This window comes from Ostreococcus lucimarinus, chromosome 15 (genome assembly GCF_000092065.1).
Source record: "Ostreococcus lucimarinus CCE9901 chromosome 15, complete sequence".
Lineage (NCBI taxonomy): Eukaryota > Viridiplantae > Chlorophyta > Mamiellophyceae > Mamiellales > Bathycoccaceae > Ostreococcus > Ostreococcus sp. 'lucimarinus'.
The window spans coordinates 283,452-299,173 of record NC_009369.1 but is presented as its reverse complement, the minus strand read 5'-3'; the positions used below and the strand labels follow the sequence as shown (position 1 = coordinate 299,173).

The 15,722-nt window shown below is 63.2% G+C and overlaps 10 protein-coding genes across 10 annotated transcripts; 6 read left to right on the top strand and 4 right to left on the bottom strand.

Moving 5' to 3' along the window:
* Positions 1 to 509: 509 nt before the first annotated feature.
* Positions 510 to 1,259, bottom strand: OSTLU_27857 (predicted protein; the record flags this gene model as incomplete). The annotated part of the gene is made up of 1 exon (XM_001421587.1): positions 510 to 1,259. The coding sequence occupies one exon, from the start codon at positions 1,257 to 1,259 to the stop codon at positions 510 to 512; it is 750 nt and encodes a 249-aa protein (XP_001421624.1).
* A 644-nt stretch (positions 1,260 to 1,903) lies between these two features.
* OSTLU_27856 (predicted protein) lies at positions 1,904 to 4,222 on the bottom strand (the record flags this gene model as incomplete). The annotated part of the gene is made up of 1 exon (XM_001421586.1): positions 1,904 to 4,222. The coding sequence occupies one exon, from the start codon at positions 4,220 to 4,222 to the stop codon at positions 1,904 to 1,906; it is 2,319 nt and encodes a 772-aa protein (XP_001421623.1).
* A 636-nt stretch (positions 4,223 to 4,858) lies between these two features.
* On the bottom strand, positions 4,859 to 5,641 carry OSTLU_18371 (predicted protein; the record flags this gene model as incomplete). Its single annotated transcript, XM_001421585.1, has 1 exon — positions 4,859 to 5,641. The coding sequence occupies one exon, from the start codon at positions 5,639 to 5,641 to the stop codon at positions 4,859 to 4,861; it is 783 nt and encodes a 260-aa protein (XP_001421622.1).
* Positions 5,642 to 6,852: 1,211 nt separating this feature from the next.
* OSTLU_40633 (predicted protein) lies at positions 6,853 to 7,239 on the top strand (the record flags this gene model as incomplete). The annotated part of the gene is made up of 1 exon (XM_001421733.1): positions 6,853 to 7,239. One exon carries the CDS (start codon positions 6,853 to 6,855, stop codon positions 7,237 to 7,239), a length of 387 nt encoding a protein of 128 aa, XP_001421770.1.
* Positions 7,240 to 7,301: 62 nt separating this feature from the next.
* On the bottom strand, positions 7,302 to 7,769 carry OSTLU_27853 (predicted protein; the record flags this gene model as incomplete). The annotated part of the gene is made up of 2 exons (XM_001421584.1): positions 7,302 to 7,622; positions 7,749 to 7,769. The coding sequence occupies 2 exons, from the start codon at positions 7,767 to 7,769 to the stop codon at positions 7,302 to 7,304; spliced, it is 342 nt and encodes a 113-aa protein (XP_001421621.1).
* A 647-nt stretch (positions 7,770 to 8,416) lies between these two features.
* Positions 8,417 to 9,220, top strand: OSTLU_4304 (predicted protein; the record flags this gene model as incomplete). Its single annotated transcript, XM_001421732.1, has 2 exons — positions 8,417 to 8,656; positions 8,726 to 9,220. Coding segments are annotated over 2 exons (735 nt in total), but the record flags the coding sequence as incomplete, so codon positions are not given.
* A 664-nt stretch (positions 9,221 to 9,884) lies between these two features.
* OSTLU_40532 (predicted protein) lies at positions 9,885 to 11,333 on the top strand (the record flags this gene model as incomplete). Its single annotated transcript, XM_001421731.1, has 2 exons — positions 9,885 to 10,983; positions 11,056 to 11,333. Coding segments are annotated over 2 exons (1,377 nt in total), but the record flags the coding sequence as incomplete, so codon positions are not given.
* Positions 11,334 to 12,049: 716 nt separating this feature from the next.
* On the top strand, positions 12,050 to 13,353 carry OSTLU_27850 (predicted protein; the record flags this gene model as incomplete). Its single annotated transcript, XM_001421730.1, has 2 exons — positions 12,050 to 12,142; positions 12,335 to 13,353. The coding sequence occupies exons 1-2, from the start codon at positions 12,091 to 12,093 to the stop codon at positions 13,351 to 13,353; spliced, it is 1,071 nt and encodes a 356-aa protein (XP_001421767.1). The 5' UTR covers positions 12,050 to 12,090.
* A 56-nt stretch (positions 13,354 to 13,409) lies between these two features.
* Positions 13,410 to 14,222, top strand: OSTLU_27849 (predicted protein; the record flags this gene model as incomplete). Its single annotated transcript, XM_001421729.1, has 1 exon — positions 13,410 to 14,222. The coding sequence occupies one exon, from the start codon at positions 13,410 to 13,412 to the stop codon at positions 14,220 to 14,222; it is 813 nt and encodes a 270-aa protein (XP_001421766.1).
* Positions 14,223 to 14,388: 166 nt separating this feature from the next.
* Positions 14,389 to 15,711, top strand: OSTLU_18368 (predicted protein; the record flags this gene model as incomplete). Its single annotated transcript, XM_001421728.1, has 2 exons — positions 14,389 to 15,011; positions 15,075 to 15,711. The coding sequence occupies 2 exons, from the start codon at positions 14,389 to 14,391 to the stop codon at positions 15,709 to 15,711; spliced, it is 1,260 nt and encodes a 419-aa protein (XP_001421765.1).
* Between the last annotated feature and the right edge of the window lie 11 nt (positions 15,712 to 15,722).

Sequence of the window (15,722 nt, the reverse complement as noted above, 5' to 3'; positions counted from 1 at the left end):
CGCGCTTTCGCAATCGCAATCCTCTCGGCGCGATGCTCTCGCCATCGTTTTCCCTGTGGAACGCGCCCGCGCCCTCGCGCGCGCCGCCGTCCCGAACGTCGCTCCTCGCGAACGTCGCGCCGTGCGTCTCCGCCCACCGCCGCAACCGTCTCCCGCGCGCGTTCGCGTCGTCCCGCGCGCACGCGTCCGCGGCGGGATCTCGCGCGCGCGCTTCGCCGCCGCGCGCGCGCAGGGCGTCGTCCGCGGTGTACGCGCCGAGCGCGAGACCGGCGAAACCGACGGCGAGCACGGCGATTTCTGCATTCGTCTTTGGTTTTCTCGCGTCCGACGCCTCGGACGCGGACGAGAGCGCGCGCGCGAGCGACGTCGACGTCGACGTTGACGGGACGCGCGCGCGGCGGGACGACGCGCGGAGGGCGGCGGCGAGCATGCGTCCGAGTGTGCGGGACGGTTGGGGGTCGCGTCGCGCGACGACCGTCGTCGCGTTCGCTCGTTGCGTTTACATCCGGCTACTGGTCGTCGGCTTTGAACGCGATCTCGTCCGGGAGCAAGAACCCGTCGCGATGCCAACGCGTTACGAGCTGCTTTCGACACTGCTGGACGTCCCGGAGAGTCTCGTCGCCGTCGTTGAATTTTTTCGCGGCGGCTTCGGCGTTGTCCAACGTCTCGCGCAACTGGCGATACAACGTGCCCGAGTCGGGGTACGTTTTCAACTGCTCCCTCTTCAGCGAACGCAGAGGTTCGGCGTTTCTCAAAACCTCGGGCCAGACTTCGTCGATGCGGTCGAGCAGGCGCGTGAAAATCTTTGTGCGGTCGGCCGCGATGTACTCCGTCTCCCAGTCCTCAAACGGCGGCACCGGGAGACTGAGCTTGGAGTTCGCGGTGAACTCTTGATCGATGTCGTAATTCTTGAGCTTATGGTGCCAACGATTCATGCTGTATAACGTCAACGGTTCGAGGCCAATTTTGTTGCCGATCGTGCGCAGCGTCTCGTGGCTCGTCGCCGTCCAATACGCCCAGCCGAGAGGCGTGGGCATGGGCTCGCCTCGCCGCCCCTTGCCCGTCTCCACGAGCAACCGTTCGTCCGCGGTCAAATCCGTGATGTGCGCGCAGAGATCCGCGCTATTCTTACTCCGCTTCGATTTTTCCGGCGACGCCGCGGACGGTTTCTTCTTCACCGACTTTTGCAGGCTCGCGTTCATCGACGCCGTCGCCAACGGGCTCGCCTTTAGTTTCTTTTGCGGCGCGCGCGCGTTCATCTCACGTACCCCCTCACGCGTCGCCTGCTTCTCCGCCGTCGCCGGCGTCGGTCGCGATAAATCCATCGATATTATCGTCGCCACCGCGTCGTCGTCTCTCGACGTTCTCTTCGCGCTCTTCGTCGCCGTCGCGTCGTTCGCGCGCTTCCCCGTCAACAACTGCTTCAACTCCTCGTGTCTCCTCGCGCATTCCCGCTCTAATTCCTCCAGTTTTTTCTCCAGCGCGCGCTACGATCGCGTGACTTTATCTTCCATGAGTTCCAGCGCGCTCAGGACGACCGTCTCGACGTCGCCGATGGTTTTTATCGCGCCGTTATCAACCATTTTGAAACTCGATTCGACCGCGCGAATTGGACTCGAACGAACGGCGGATTTTCGCGCGCGGTGAGGGTGCGCGCGCGTGAGAACGCGGCCAGGGGCGCGGAGTTCGACGGTGCGTCGCGCGCGCGGGTCGGCGCGAGCGTGACGCGCGCGCGACGCGCGGGCGAGTGGTGAAAGCGACGTGACTGGAGGTCGAGAGGCGACCGAGAGACGCGCGGCGAGACGCGTTCTCGAATTCGGAATTCGATCTACACGCTACGGCTAGAAACTATGGCTACGGCTATTGAAAGACACGAACGATGGATTTGACTCGACGCGCGCGCTCATCGCTTGCGGCTGACGTGGATTTGATGGCGGCGGAGCGCGCGCGTTTCGACTTTGGTTTTGCGCTCGTACGATTCCCGAGCGCGCTTGGATTCAGATGCGTACGACGTTCGCAGCGAACGCGTGAGGGCGATGTTTTCGTCCATGAGATCGACGAGGCGAGATTTGAGGTTGTCGATGGAGACGCCTTCGCGCAGGGCGTGGATGAGGGCGATGGCGTTGGGGTCGCCGGCGAGATTTTTGGCGTGCGCGAGAAGCGTCGCCATGAAATCCTTCGAGTCGGTTGAGACTTTGATGATGACGTTCCAGAGCTCGACGGGGTTGTCCAGCTCACTCGCAAGCTTTATGGCGCCCGATAGGTCCTTGGCGTCCGTCACGAGCACGCGCACGGCTTCTTCGTGCGAACCAAGTTTGGAGAGCAGAAACACGCGCTCGAAGATGAGCGCTTTGTTGCCCGTGAGTAAGGCGCACGCGCGCGCGACGTCATACGACGCGCTCTTCTTCAAAAAGTTCATCAGTGCCTTTGGGTTGAACTCCAGGTGTAACTCGTACAGTTTGTCGTGGAACTCTTCGAAGCACGTCGGGTCTTCGTCGAAGAGAGCCGACATGTACGCGTGCGTCAACTCTCGAGCGCCGAAGCCGCCTTGACCCAAAAGCTCGGGAATCACGACTCGCGGCGGCAAGCTTTCTCGCTTCTGCACGAAAAGCGACATCGCCGCGTCAATATCGAGTTGCGCCAAGAGAGAAAGCTTGTTGCGAGCGACGAAAGAGAGCAAGTCGTGACGAGCGATGAAGCTCAACACAGACGGCCGACCGATGTCCAGGTACAAGTTCAACGCCCGTTCGCGTTGACCATCGTTGAGATACAGCTCCGCGAGCGCTTCTTTCAGTACCACCGATGACACCGATGACGCCACCGACGGGCTTCCCGCGTTGGTGTTCAACGACGCGAGCTTGCTCTTAACGACGGGTATGAGAAACTGAGGCGAATACAAACGCGCCGGCCACGCCTTGACGGAGGCGAGAAAGCGCGAATGATGCTCTGCTTCCGCTAGAAACGCGTTCAACACCACTTCGTACGTGTGCACGCTCAGCGTCGGGTCATCCGTGGGAATATACGGCTGTAACTCCGCGAGCTTGCGAGCCAGCATGAACTTTTCAATCCACGTTTCCCACGCGGCGGCGTCTTTGCGCAACAATTTCGAGCACAAAGCTGCCGTTTGCGCGTAATCTCGCTCGTCAAACGTGCGCTGCAAAACACTATGTCCAATATCCCGCACACTCCCATCGATGTGGCCGTATCGCGACGCCAACTCGCACACGTCGAGCAGCTTGACGTAGTCTTCCTGTTTCGACAACCAATCGATGGACTCTCTCGCGCCCGTCGCCTTGGCCACGATGAGATCTTTCGGAGAGTACACGTAAAATCGTGGCTCGAGTCCGATCTTCCACCATCTATGATCGCCGACGTGTTTACATCGATCAAAGCTCCCGTTATCGAGCATAGGTTGCGCGCACGCCAACCCGTACGCGTTGCATCCGAGCGTTGTCGGATCGTCTCGCGTCGCGATGACGTCGATATTTTGCGTGACATTCGCGTGCGTGACGAGGTGCAACTCCGGATGCGCCCCGGTTTTGCGATCGCCATCCGTGGACCAACCTAAAATCGCCAATAAATCCCCGAACGGTTGAATGCCCGCGACGTAATACTCCGTCTGAAACATCGACGTCACGCGCGCGACGTAAACTCTCGCCGACGACGCCTCGCTCGCCGACGCGTTATCTCCCTCGCTCGAGCCCCCATTCGCAAACGAATCCGCCCGAGTAATTTCGCGCGTTGCGCCGCGAGTCGGCTTATCTCGCAAAAGTTTCGCCGCGACGCTCGAATCCGGCGCGTCCTGCTTCTGAATCCTAACAACCTTGACGCAATCCGCCCATCCCACGAGCAACGTCTTCCCCATGTCCGACGTCTCGTTCCACGTCAAGTGCGGCGCGTACATCCCCGCCGCCGGACTTCCTCGCGGTCGCTCGACGAGCGCCACCTTTTCATCCCGTCCCACGTCGTACAGCTTCACGCCTTCGTCGCACGCCCACGCCAAGACGCCGCGCGAGCTCCATTCCATCGCGCGCGCCGCCCCGCGATCGCTCCCTCCGGCCGCGCTCAGCGTCAACGTTTTATGTCCCAAGAGCGTGCTCACGCGCACGTACACCCCACCGCGATCGTCTCCGTACGCCACGCCGCCTCTTCCGCGTCCGCGCGCGCCGTAGTCGCGCTCGAGCGCCGCGCATGTCACGCCGCGCGCGTGCGTCGTCCGCATCACCTCGCACCCGTCCCCCAGCCCGCGCGCCCCGCCCGCGCGTTCGCTCGCGTCCATTCCATCGTCTATCGGCAGCTCGTGCACCGCGATCTCGCCTCGAGCGTCGGCGACGAGCACGTGCGCGCTCGCGCCGTCCGTCGCCAACGCCGACGCCGCGCGCCGCGTTCGCGTCCTCCAGATCACCCGTCGCGCGTCTCGCGCGCTCGCGACGAGCACGCACCCATCGTCGTACGCGATGACGCAGCGATCGTTTCGCGCGACGACGAGCGTCACGGACGCGTCTTTCGCGCTCGTCGACGCGGATTGTTGCGCGAGCGATGGATTGGCTCTGGCGTAAGAAAAGTGCGGACAGCGCGCGCTCTCGTCGTCGGACGCGCCGTCGGGGTTGTCGGACATCGACGCCGCGACGGTGCGTCGCCGGACGACGGCGGACGACCGTCGCGCGCGCGCGGACGCCGCGCGTCGATGACTGCGGCGCGAGCGACGGCGCGAGGCGCGGACGCGGAGCGCGACGCGACAGATTCCAAACGAACGATCGACGGACGCGCGATGGATGGAGTTAAACTAAGTTACATCGATTACTCGCGATCGCGCCGCGCGCGCGCGTCGGAGACGCGAGTGTAGCCTTTGGGATTTTCATCGCGCCGCCGCCGCCGCCAGTCTCGCCTCGCGCGGACTCTTACCCTCGTTCAGCGCGCGCAGCATCGCCGTCGCGCGCGCGTCGGCGATGTGCATCATGTACTCGTGTTTCAACGCCTCCAACCCCTCCAACGCGTGCGCGAACGCCTTGTCCGCGTTGAGCCCGCTCGCGAACGCGTTTTGCATCGCCGCCGCGTCGTCCAACTCGTTATCCCCCAAAACCAACTGAAACACCCCCCCCAACCCAAAAAAATTCAAGAAATACCACGACAAGCTCGACACGTACGTCACGTCCAGGCTCTGCAGCGCCACCCCTCGCTGCAGCATCCCCCGAAACCGCTGCGTCAGCGGAAACGGCGTCCGCCCCACCACGAATCCCGCGAAGAAAAAATTCACCCACGCCGCCGTCAGCATGTTCGGCGCCATCATCATCGCATTCTTCGTCATCATTTTCGTCATCACCGTCGGATCGCTCAGCATCGCCGCGTGCGGCGACGCTTTTTCGCTCTTCTTTCGCAGCGCGCCGCCGTCCGCCGCGCAGTAAAACGTCCGCCTCGCCGCGAACGCCCCCGGTCGCAGGTATCCCGCGAACTGCCGGCACCGCTCCGCGCGTCGCGCGACGTTCGCCTCGCGAAGCGCGACGACGTCCGCCGCGCCGCCGTCGCGCGTCAGTCGCATCGCGTGGTGTCGCAGCGCGCCGACGAGGAACATCGCGAGCGTGATCGGCAGCAGCACCCACGCGCGGATCGCCGCGTCCAGGCGCACGACGCTCGCGTCCATCCGCGCCGTCGTCGCGCGTCGCGTCGCGCGTCGCTCGCGCGTCGTCGACGGGAGTTCGCGTCGCGAGGTGACGATCGGCGCCGCGTCGACCATCGATCGTCACGCCTCGACGCGCTCGATGTCGCGCGCGATCGCGGACACGACCATCGTCACCCCGAGCGACGCGCTGCGACACCACGCGGAGTCGCGCGCGCGGCTGGCGCGGCACTGCCCGCCCGAGGCGCCGCACGCGAAGCCGGGAGAGGAGATTGAGGTGCGACGACCGAACGGCGAATTCGAATCTTTCGACGCGGCTCGCGGACGCGCGAGGGCGCGAGAGCGACGCGGAGAGGCGACGCGAGCGAAGACTGACGATCGGGCGAGCGGCCGAGCGGACGAAGGACGCGAAACGGTTCTGCGAGGAGGCGCATCGGGCGGTGAAACGGTTGCGGGACGCGGCGGAGGCGTCGAGCGCGGCGCGCGAGGCGAGCGCGAGGACGAAAAAGGCGGGAAAGGGACGGAAGCGTCGAACGGCGATCGAGGAGGATGATATCGAGATGGAAACGCATCGCGCGGTGACGCTGGAGCGGGCGATCGAGTCGTTGATGCCGAGCGTGCCGTCGGTGGAGGAGGACGCGGGCCGCGCGCGGAATCATCGAGGGACGGGGGCGAAGAATCATCAGTTGACGTTTCAGGAGGAGGCGCAGAAGGCGGAGAAAGCGCGGTTGATGACGAAGCATCTGAGCGAGCAGACGGCCATGGCACCGTTGGCGTCGATGCGGGAGGTTGAGTTGGAACATAAGCAATTGGAGGCGAGAGATTACAAACGGGCGCTGTTGCGAAAAGAAGTGGACGTGACGCAGGTGATGTGGAAGGCGCGCGAGCTGTTTGATTGCGAGGTTGGCGGTGTTCGCCACGACGCCGCGGCGACGCCGACGGGGGAGGAGGCGATGATTTGGATCGAACTGTATCACCCGGTCAAACAGGGATACTTGCTGATGGACGTCATCGTGCGCGGGTCCACGCCGTTGGCGGCGTTCAAGGATATGATATACTGCCTCAGAGACGTCCAAGCCGCGCGCGAGGGGCATCCGCCGTCGAAGAATGGATTTCTCTTCATCGAAGGCGTGTTTTACAACGACATGCGGACGCCGGGCGCGACTGATTACTCCGAGCATCTCATAGAATTTCAAAAGAAAAACGCGCTCATGGCGCCGGGAGCGCCGGTTAAGATGAACAACGAGGGCAAGGGGTTCACCGCGCGAGACATGGAAGGGGTGAAGTTCAGCCAAGTGCCGCTGACGATTGGGCGCCCGTACGTGATGACGCATCAAGGCAAATGCGAGCACAAATGGCGCGTTCGAGACGTGCGCATGCCGCATTCGGACGACGAAACGCGGAACGAAATGTTTCCTTTAGTCATTCGCGAAGGGCGCGTGTATAGACGAGGATGCTCCGTGTGCGGCGTGTTCGATAGCTCTCACGTCACGTACGGCGACAAACTCGCGGCGGAGAGCCCGAGCTTTTTCTGCAAGCTTTGCTTCGACGCCGTGCATTGCGACGTGGATGGGAAGCTGATGTACAATGACTTTGAAGATTACCAGTACGATCACGAATAGACGATGAACGAACGAACGCAAACGGACGAGATGTAATCTACTTTCGAATAAGACGCCTCGGTTCAATCAACGCTCGTCCAGTTCCCTTTATTGTCCACGCGGTTCGGCGACAACTTCGGGACGAACGGGTTCTCCCCGCTTTCTGCCTGCACCACGGCTAAGCCAACCTTATCGACGACGCCGCAGTTTCCGTACGCCAACCCCGGACATCTCTTGCTCCCCGCCGCGATCTGCGTGGGAGAAGCCATGATTAATTTCAACTCCGGCACCGGAATCCCCGTCGCGTTCGACACCCTGCGCTTGATGTCCGACTTAAAATCGTCGTGTTCCACGTTCACGTGAATGATCGACCCGCTCTTGCCCCACGGTCCGGCGTGAATCATCTGCGATATTTTCGCGAGAAACGAATCGTCAGTCTCGAGGCGCACAGAGACGACGCGCGTTCAATCCACCGAGTCGACGACGACGCGCGCGCACTCGACGACGCGCGCTCGACGACGCGCGCGCACCTTTATTTGCGCCACCGGCATCGTCTCTCGTCGTCGTCGCGCACCGCGCGTCGCCGTGTGTCGTCTCGAGCGCGCCGTTTCGTGCGTTTTTCCCATCTTTTCGCGAGGCTCGCGAAAGCGCGCGCGTTAACACCGCCCTCGCGTCGCGTCGGCGCGCGCGCGCGCGGTCGGGCTCGCGAAAATTTGTGTTCGCGGTCTCGGTCGGTTCCGAATCGCGTCGGCGCGACGACGACGACGCGCGCGCGCGATCGTCGCGACGGGCTGATTCCGTTGCCGATTCATCGCGCGACCGCGGTGCGTCGCACACGCCGACGCGCATGCGCGCGCGGCCGCTCGCGCTCGCCCGGTCGATCGCGCGCGCGCGACCGAGCGCGCGTCGCCGCGCGGCGTCGCGCGCGACCGAGCGCGCGACGACGATGGACGCGCGCGACGGCGACGGCGGCGGCGACGTGGCGAAGTGCCTCGACGCGACCTGGACGCCGCTCGGACTCGCGACGCGCGAACTTCGGCTGAAGCACACGCTGCCCACGGGACAGAGCTTCCGTTGGCGCGCGCGAGGTCGCGAGGACGGACGAGAGTACGTCGGCGTCGTCGGACGACGCGTGGTGCGAGTGCGGGAAGTCGACGACGGCGAGCGAGGCGAGGTGGAATATAAAGTGTACTGTCGACCGCGATGGGAGAGCGCGACGGACGATCGAAGGGTGATGAGGGAATATTTTAACGCGGACGTGTCGCTGGAGAGGCTGTACGAGGAGTTTGCGGCGAAGGATGGGAGGTTTCGAGCGCTCGCGGCGCACGTGGACGGCGCTCGGATGTTAAGGCAGGATCCGAGCGAGTGCTTGTTTAGTTTTATTTGTTCGAGCAATAATCACATCTCGAGGATACACGGGATGGTGAATAAGATGTGTGTACACTACGGAGACGCGTTGCCGGTGACGACGCGGGATTTAGAAGAGGATGATGATGATGGAGACGAGAACGGCGGCGAAGAGACCGCGGCGGCGGCCGAGGCGGAGAAATTTTATGCGTTTCCGAGCGTTGCGCAGATTCTTGACGGCGCGACGGAGGAGGAATTACGAGCGTTGGGTTTTGGTTATCGCGCCAAATTCATCGTCGGCTCCGCGGCGGCTTTGGGGGAGGCGGGCGACGCCGTCGGCTCTTCTCCAGACGAATTCTTGCGCGCGCTTCGCGACGAAACGCCGTACGTCGACGCCCACGCCGCGCTGATGACGCTCCCGGGGATCGGTCCCAAAGTATCCGCTTGCGTGTGCTTGTTCTCCCTGAACAAGCACGAGGCGATCCCAGTGGACACGCACGTGTGGCAATTCGCCGTCGAGCACTACATGCCAGAATTACGCGACGCCAAATCCGTCACCCCTCGCGTCATGCGCTCGATCGAGGTCAAGATGAAGGAAATTTTCGGCCCTTACTGCGGCTGGGCCCACAACGCTCTCTTCATCGCCGAGCTCAAGCACGTCAGAGACGCCCTGCCCGCAGAGCTCCGCACGCCAAAGCGCGTCGCCACCCCTCGCTCGACGCCGAAATCGAAACCAAACGCGTCGAAGCCGTCTTCCAAAACCGCCCGCGAAGCCGCCGCCGGCGTCGACGCCGAATCAGACGCCGTCTTCGACACCCCAAAAAAACTTAAGATCGATCCTTAGCCGTTGTATCGTCGCATCGCATCGATCGCGCCCGCCGTCGGCGCTCGCGTCGATTTCGCCTCCAATTCGTCCTCGCACCGCGCGTGACGTTGCACATTTCGTCAGACCGCGACGGATGCGCGCGCACGTCCCTCCGGCGCGCGCGCGCGCGCCGCCCCAGCCCGGCGCGCGTCACGCGCGCGCCCGCGCGCCCGCGTCGCGCCCTCGAGACGTCCGCGTCAGCGCGCGCGCGCCTCGAACGCGCGCGCCGAAGAGGATAACCTCGAGCCCGTCGTTCGCGACGAAACGCGGCGATAAAACGCGCGCGCGGACGATCGCGGACCCGCGCGCGGAGTCGGAAGACGCCGCGAACGATGCCCTGTTACCGCTCGAGCGCGAGGCGCGAGCGGCGGTGGAGGCGACGAGCGCGAAGGGGCGAGACGAGCTGGAGCGCGTCGTGCTCGACTTTCGCGGCGACTACTCGTTCACGCGAAAGATGCTGGATATCGGAGCGTACTTTTCGAAGAGCCCGACCGAACTCGCGGGACGCATGGCGGAGGTGTTGTCGGTGATCGGAAGGGTGTACGCGACGTGGCAGTACGAGGAACGGATGGGGATTCCTTTGGAGCGGCGAACGCGAGGGAAGAAGCTGCGGGACGGCATCGCGCGGTTGGGACCGGTGTTTATAAAGATGGCGCAGACGCTGAGCACGAGACCGGATATAATCGGTGAGGAGGCGGCGGATAATTTAATGGTGTTGCAAGATCAAGTCGGGCCGTTTTCTACGGAAGAGGCGCACGCGATCATTAAGAGAGAGTTGAGTTGGGACGGCGCGGTTTGCGAGCGAGACGCGAGCAAGCCGGGACCGGCGTATAGTTTGTACAAGGAATTGAGCCCGGAGCCCATCGCGGCGGCGAGCATCGGGCAAGTGTACGCTGGACGGTTGCATGATGGTAGTAAGGTGGCGGTGAAGGTGCAGCGACCGGGGATGGCGAGGAGGATCGCGTTGGATTTGCACATCATTCGCCTCGGGTTCGGTTGGGTGGAGGAATCCGGGCTCAACGGCTCGGAGGATTTGGACAAGATTGTCGACCAAGTAGGCGCCGGGATCTTTCAGGAGCTCGATTACACAATCGAGGCGCGCAACGCGGATGAGTTTAGAAAGTCTTTGCGATTTTTGGACTACCTCTTCGTCCCGAGGCACCACGCGAACATGACGACGAAGAAGGTGCTCACGCAACAGTGGATTCAAGGTCGACCGATGAAGTCGCTCAGCTTGGAAGAGCAAAAGCTCATGGTGCAGATGGGAGTGGAGTGTTCTTCCGCGCAGTTGTTTCGCACCGGACTCGTGCACGCTGACCCGCACGAAGGGAACATGTTGTTCACCGACGACGGTAAGCTCGCGTTGCTCGACTTTGGCCTCATTTGCCGCGTCGACGACGACCAGCAAGAGGCCATGGCGAATTGTATTTTGAACATTTTGAACAGTCAGTGGGGGGAGTTGATCGATAACTTGAGAATAATGGATATGTTACCTCAAGAACCGCAGATGTGGATAGATGAAAACGGCAACCAGGCGGATTACACGCAAGGCGGTCCGGGGTCGTGGAAAGTCATCTCCGACGACGAGTTCCGGCGCGCGTTTGAAGTGTGCATGGACGGCGAAGAGGGTAACCCGAAAGTGCGAGCCAACTTCACCGAGCTCGTGTTGGATTTGACGAAGATTTCCACGGCCTATCGGTTCAATCTTCCGCCGTACATGGTTTTCGTCATTCGATCGCTCACGACGTTGGATTTCGCCGCCGCGCGCACCAACTGTAACATGTACGAAGTCGCCGCGCCGACGGCTATTTTCCGCGCCTTGTCGCCGCGAACGGATCGCGGTAAGAAGGCGTTGGAACAAATGCTATTGGATAAAGATGGGGACGTGAATTGGTCCAAGCTTGTGGCGTTGAGCGCGCAGGCCAACACGGCGGCGGAGCAAGGTGAAAGCGGCGCCGCGGCGTCCACGGCCGACGAACACGCCAAGGACGCCATCAATCGCTTGATGAACGACTTAGTGGACTCGTCCGCCGGGAGCGCGTTGCGACGTTTGGCGATGAAGGCGCGTCCGGAAGGTATGCTGCCTCCGCCGAGCATTCGCACACAGCTCGTCAAGGTCGCTCGAGCATCTTTCGCCCGCTCTATGGCAAACTTTTCCTTCCGAGCTTTCTTCGCCGCCTCGTTCGCCTTCGCTCGCGCCGCGCTCAGCGGCGCCGGCCCCGAGAACGTGGCGTGCGAGATCTACGAAGGATCCGAGCGTGCCGCTTGCAACGCCCAAATGGACCGTCGACGACGACGCATCGCCGTTTTACTCCTCCGATCCAAGCTCTCCGCCCCCAGCGGCGTCTTCGGTTTCCTCTCCATCGTCGGCTTGCTCGCCTGGGCCGCGCTCGCCGGCGCCCTCGACGCCCTCCGCGCCAGGTTCGCCGCCACCTTCACCCGCCGACCCGCGCGCGCCGACGACGACGCCTTCCCTCCTCTCGCGCCCGCATAATTCGTACATCGCATCGCATCGCATCGCATTTCAATCAAATGACGCATTTCTTCCTTTCGCTCGCTCGCTCGCTCGCTCGCTCGCCGCGCGTCGCCTCGTCCCGTCCCGAAGCCAAACCTCACACTGGGACGCGCCGTCCACCGCCCCACTCGCGCCTTCCCGCACCATGACCCTCGTCGACGCCTTAAAAGACACCTCGCGACCCGTGTTCCTGTTCGGTGCGTCGCGCTCGCCGTCGCGTCGCGCCGCTCGCGAAGCGCGACGCGATTCGCGTCGCCGCCGTGGATGATCACTTTTTCAACCGCGCGCGGGACGCGCGTCGACGTTCGACATCGGCGCGATCGACCGCGAAACGCGAAACGCGCGTCGCGGCGACTGACGCGCATCGCCACGCGCGCTCGCGCCGTCAGGGGTGACGCCGCCGCTGGAAGGATCGTCCGCGGACGCCATCGCGGACGCGGCGGATAACTTTGTGCAAAAGTCGCGCGGGTTGGCGTGCGACGGGTACATCGTGTACGATATTCAAGAAGAAGCCGGACGCACGGCGGACGCGAGACCGTTTCCGTTTCGAAAGCTCGATGATCCGGGCGCGTTCGCCGCGGCGCTGCGAAAGGCGAGCGGTGGGACGGAGAGCGTGGTGTACAAGTGCGTGGCGGAGACGAAGAGCGAGGGCGAATTTCAGTCGTGGCTCGACGAAGCCACGCGAGAGACGAGCGCGTATAATCTCGTCGGAGGCGCGAGTTCGAGTCAGGAGTACGCCGGACCGACGATTCAGCGCGCGGCGGAAATGTTGAGGAAGACTAAGAGGGGATGCGCGTTCGGTGGGGTGACGATCGCGGAGAGACACGCGAAGAAGGGAAACGAGCACGAGACGCTGTGCGCCAAGACGGATGCGGGCGCGGAGTGGTTTATTTCTCAAGCCATTTACGACGCTGATATGACGATCAAGCTCGTGAACGATTACGGTGCGGAGTGTGAGAGGCGGGGGATCCAACCCAAGCGCATCGTGCTCACGTTTGCCCCGTGTGGGCGCGAAAAAACGATGAAATTCATCAAGTGGCTCGGGTGCTCCGTCCCGGAAGCCGTCGAAGCCGAAATTCTCGGCGCCGACAACCCGGCGCAAAAGTCCGTGGAAATCCTCGTCGCCATGTGCGAGCGCATCATCGCCGAAACGAAACAATCCAAAGTTCCCCTCGGCGTCTCCGTGGAGTCGGTGAGCATCTTCAAAAACGAAAAAGAAGCCGCCCGCGACTTGTTTCGTCTCACGCAAGCCGTCATGCTCGACGCGTACGGCGTCCAATGGTCCATGCGTTACGCCATCGACGCCTCATCGTCCAAACGCGCGGGCAAAGACGATAAAATCAAGCGCATCGCCACCGTCGTCGCCGCCTTCCTCGCCGGCGCCGTCGCGCGCACTAAATTTGCATAATTATGTAACGCGCGTCTCCGCCTCGCGCTCGCCCTCGCGCCGCACACGCCGCCGCGATGGAACTCTTCCAACTCCGCGTCCCCGCCGGCGCCGGCCGCGCCTTCACCCCGTCGCGCGGGTCCATGGTCGTCCTCACCCACGTCGCCCTGACGTGCGAGGGCCCGAAACGCGCGAGTAAAGACGAAAGAATCACCGTCCAAGTCGCGACCAGAGGTGGCGGCGGCGACGGGAAAACCGACGCCATCGCGCTCGGCAGCGTGAGCGACGCGCCCGGACGCGAACAGTTCGCCATCGGAGGCTCCGGGCTGTGCTTCGGCGACGGCGAACGAGTGGTGGTGTCGCACAACGGACGCGAGGCGGAGGTGTGCCTCACGGGGCGGGTCGAGGCGACGACGGCGTCGCTCGGCGGCGACGATTCGAGCGATGAGAGCGAAGAGAACAGCGAAAGTAACGGCGAAGAAGACGGCGAGAGCGATGATAGCGAGAGTGAGAGCGACGGTGAGGAGGACATGATGGTGAAGGCGAAGGCGATGGCGAAGGCGGCGGCGGCGGCGAGACGAGCCGAGGCGAGCGACGAAGACGAAGACGAAGGCGAAGACGAGAGCGAGAGCGAGAGCGAGAGCGAGAGCGAGGATTCCGAACAGGACGATTCAGACGAAGAAGAATCTGAATCCGACGATGCGTCGGACGACGATAGCAGCGACGACAGCAGCGACGACAGCGACGCGTTGCCAGGGTCCAAGCGCAAGGCGAACGCCAAGGAGGCCAAATTTGAAGACGCGCGAGACGCCCGTCGCGGCGGACGCGGCGGCGGACGCGGCGGCGGACGCGGCGGCGGACGCGGTAAGGGTAAGTTCGCCCGTCGATGACCAGAGCGCGCGACGATGCGAAAGATTATCAATAATATCTCGCCCACTGGCGAGCGCGGCGCCGCACTTCTCGCCGCGCGCGACCGCGCGTCTTCGCCGCGTCCCGACGCGGCCCGCGCGCGCGCGCGACCTCGACGCGCCCGCTCGCGCCCGCGCGCGCGCCGCGATGACGAAACGACGCACCGCGCTCGTGGTTTTGGGCGACTTTGGTCGTTCGCCTCGAATGCAATACCACGCGCTGTCGCTCGCGCGCGACGCGGATCGCGCCGTCGACGTCGTGTGTTACTCGGGCACGCCTCCGATCGATGCGCTGTCTCGCGAAGACGCGGTGACGATGCGTTACGTCGTGGGATGTCGGTGGCGGTGGTTGACGCGCGTCCCGCTCGCGCTCGCGCTCGGGACGCGCGTCGCGGCGCAGTGCGCGCACTTGTTTTGGATCCTGATGACGATGCAGCGGTGCGAAGAGATGCTGATACAGAACCCGCCGTGCGTGCCGACGTTTTTGGTGTGCGGAATCGTGTGTCGCGCGCGACGGACGCGGTTGGTGGTGGACTGGCATAATTTCGCGTACACGCTGTTCGGGATGAAGCGCGGCGACGCGAGCGCGACGACGCGAATGTTGAAATGGTACGAACGGACGCAGGGAAAGATGTGGGGAGACGCGCACGTGTGCGTGACGAAGGCGATGGGAAACTTTTTGGAGAAAGAATGGAAGATTGAGGGCGCGCGCGTCGTGGAAGACCGCGCGGCGGAGCGATTTCGAGAGGCGGCGCGCGAGGCGACGACGCCGTTGGAATTTTGGAGAAGCGAACCCGCGCGCTCGGCGCTGGAGGCTTCGCCCGTCGCGCGGAGTGAGGACGCGCTCGATCGGTTTTTGCGGGGCACGCACGAGAATATGACGAAGAATAAGCCGAGGTTCATCGTGAGTTCGACGTCGTGGACGCCGGATGAAGACTTTGGCGTTTTGCTTGACGCCGCCGTCGCGTACGACGCGCGCAAGCGCGCGAAGGGCGATCATGCGTCAAAGTCGTACCCTGACATCGTCATAATTATCACCGGTCAAGGCCCACGAAAGACGATGTACGAGAAGAAGATTAACGAACTCGCGCTCGAGCACGTGGCGTTTCGAACCGTCTGGCTCGACGCCGCTGACTATCCGCGCGCGCTCGCGAACGCGCACCTGGGCGTCTCCCTGCACACCTCGAGCAGCGGTTTAGATTTACCGATGAAAATTGTGGATATGTTTGGGGCATCGTTACCCGTCGCCGCGATGCGGTACGCTGTCATCGGAGAGCTCGTGCAAGAGGGCGTCAACGGCGTGCTCTTTGCCGACGCCACCGAACTCGCGGCGATGTTCGCGAAACTTCTCCGTGGCGACGAACGCCTCACGCTCAGAGCGTTGAAACACGGCGCGGCGAAATGGGGAGAGCAAACGTGGGACGATCATTGGAAGCGCTGTGCGTTACCTGTGTTCGCCGACGCGGCGTGAAAGTTCTGATG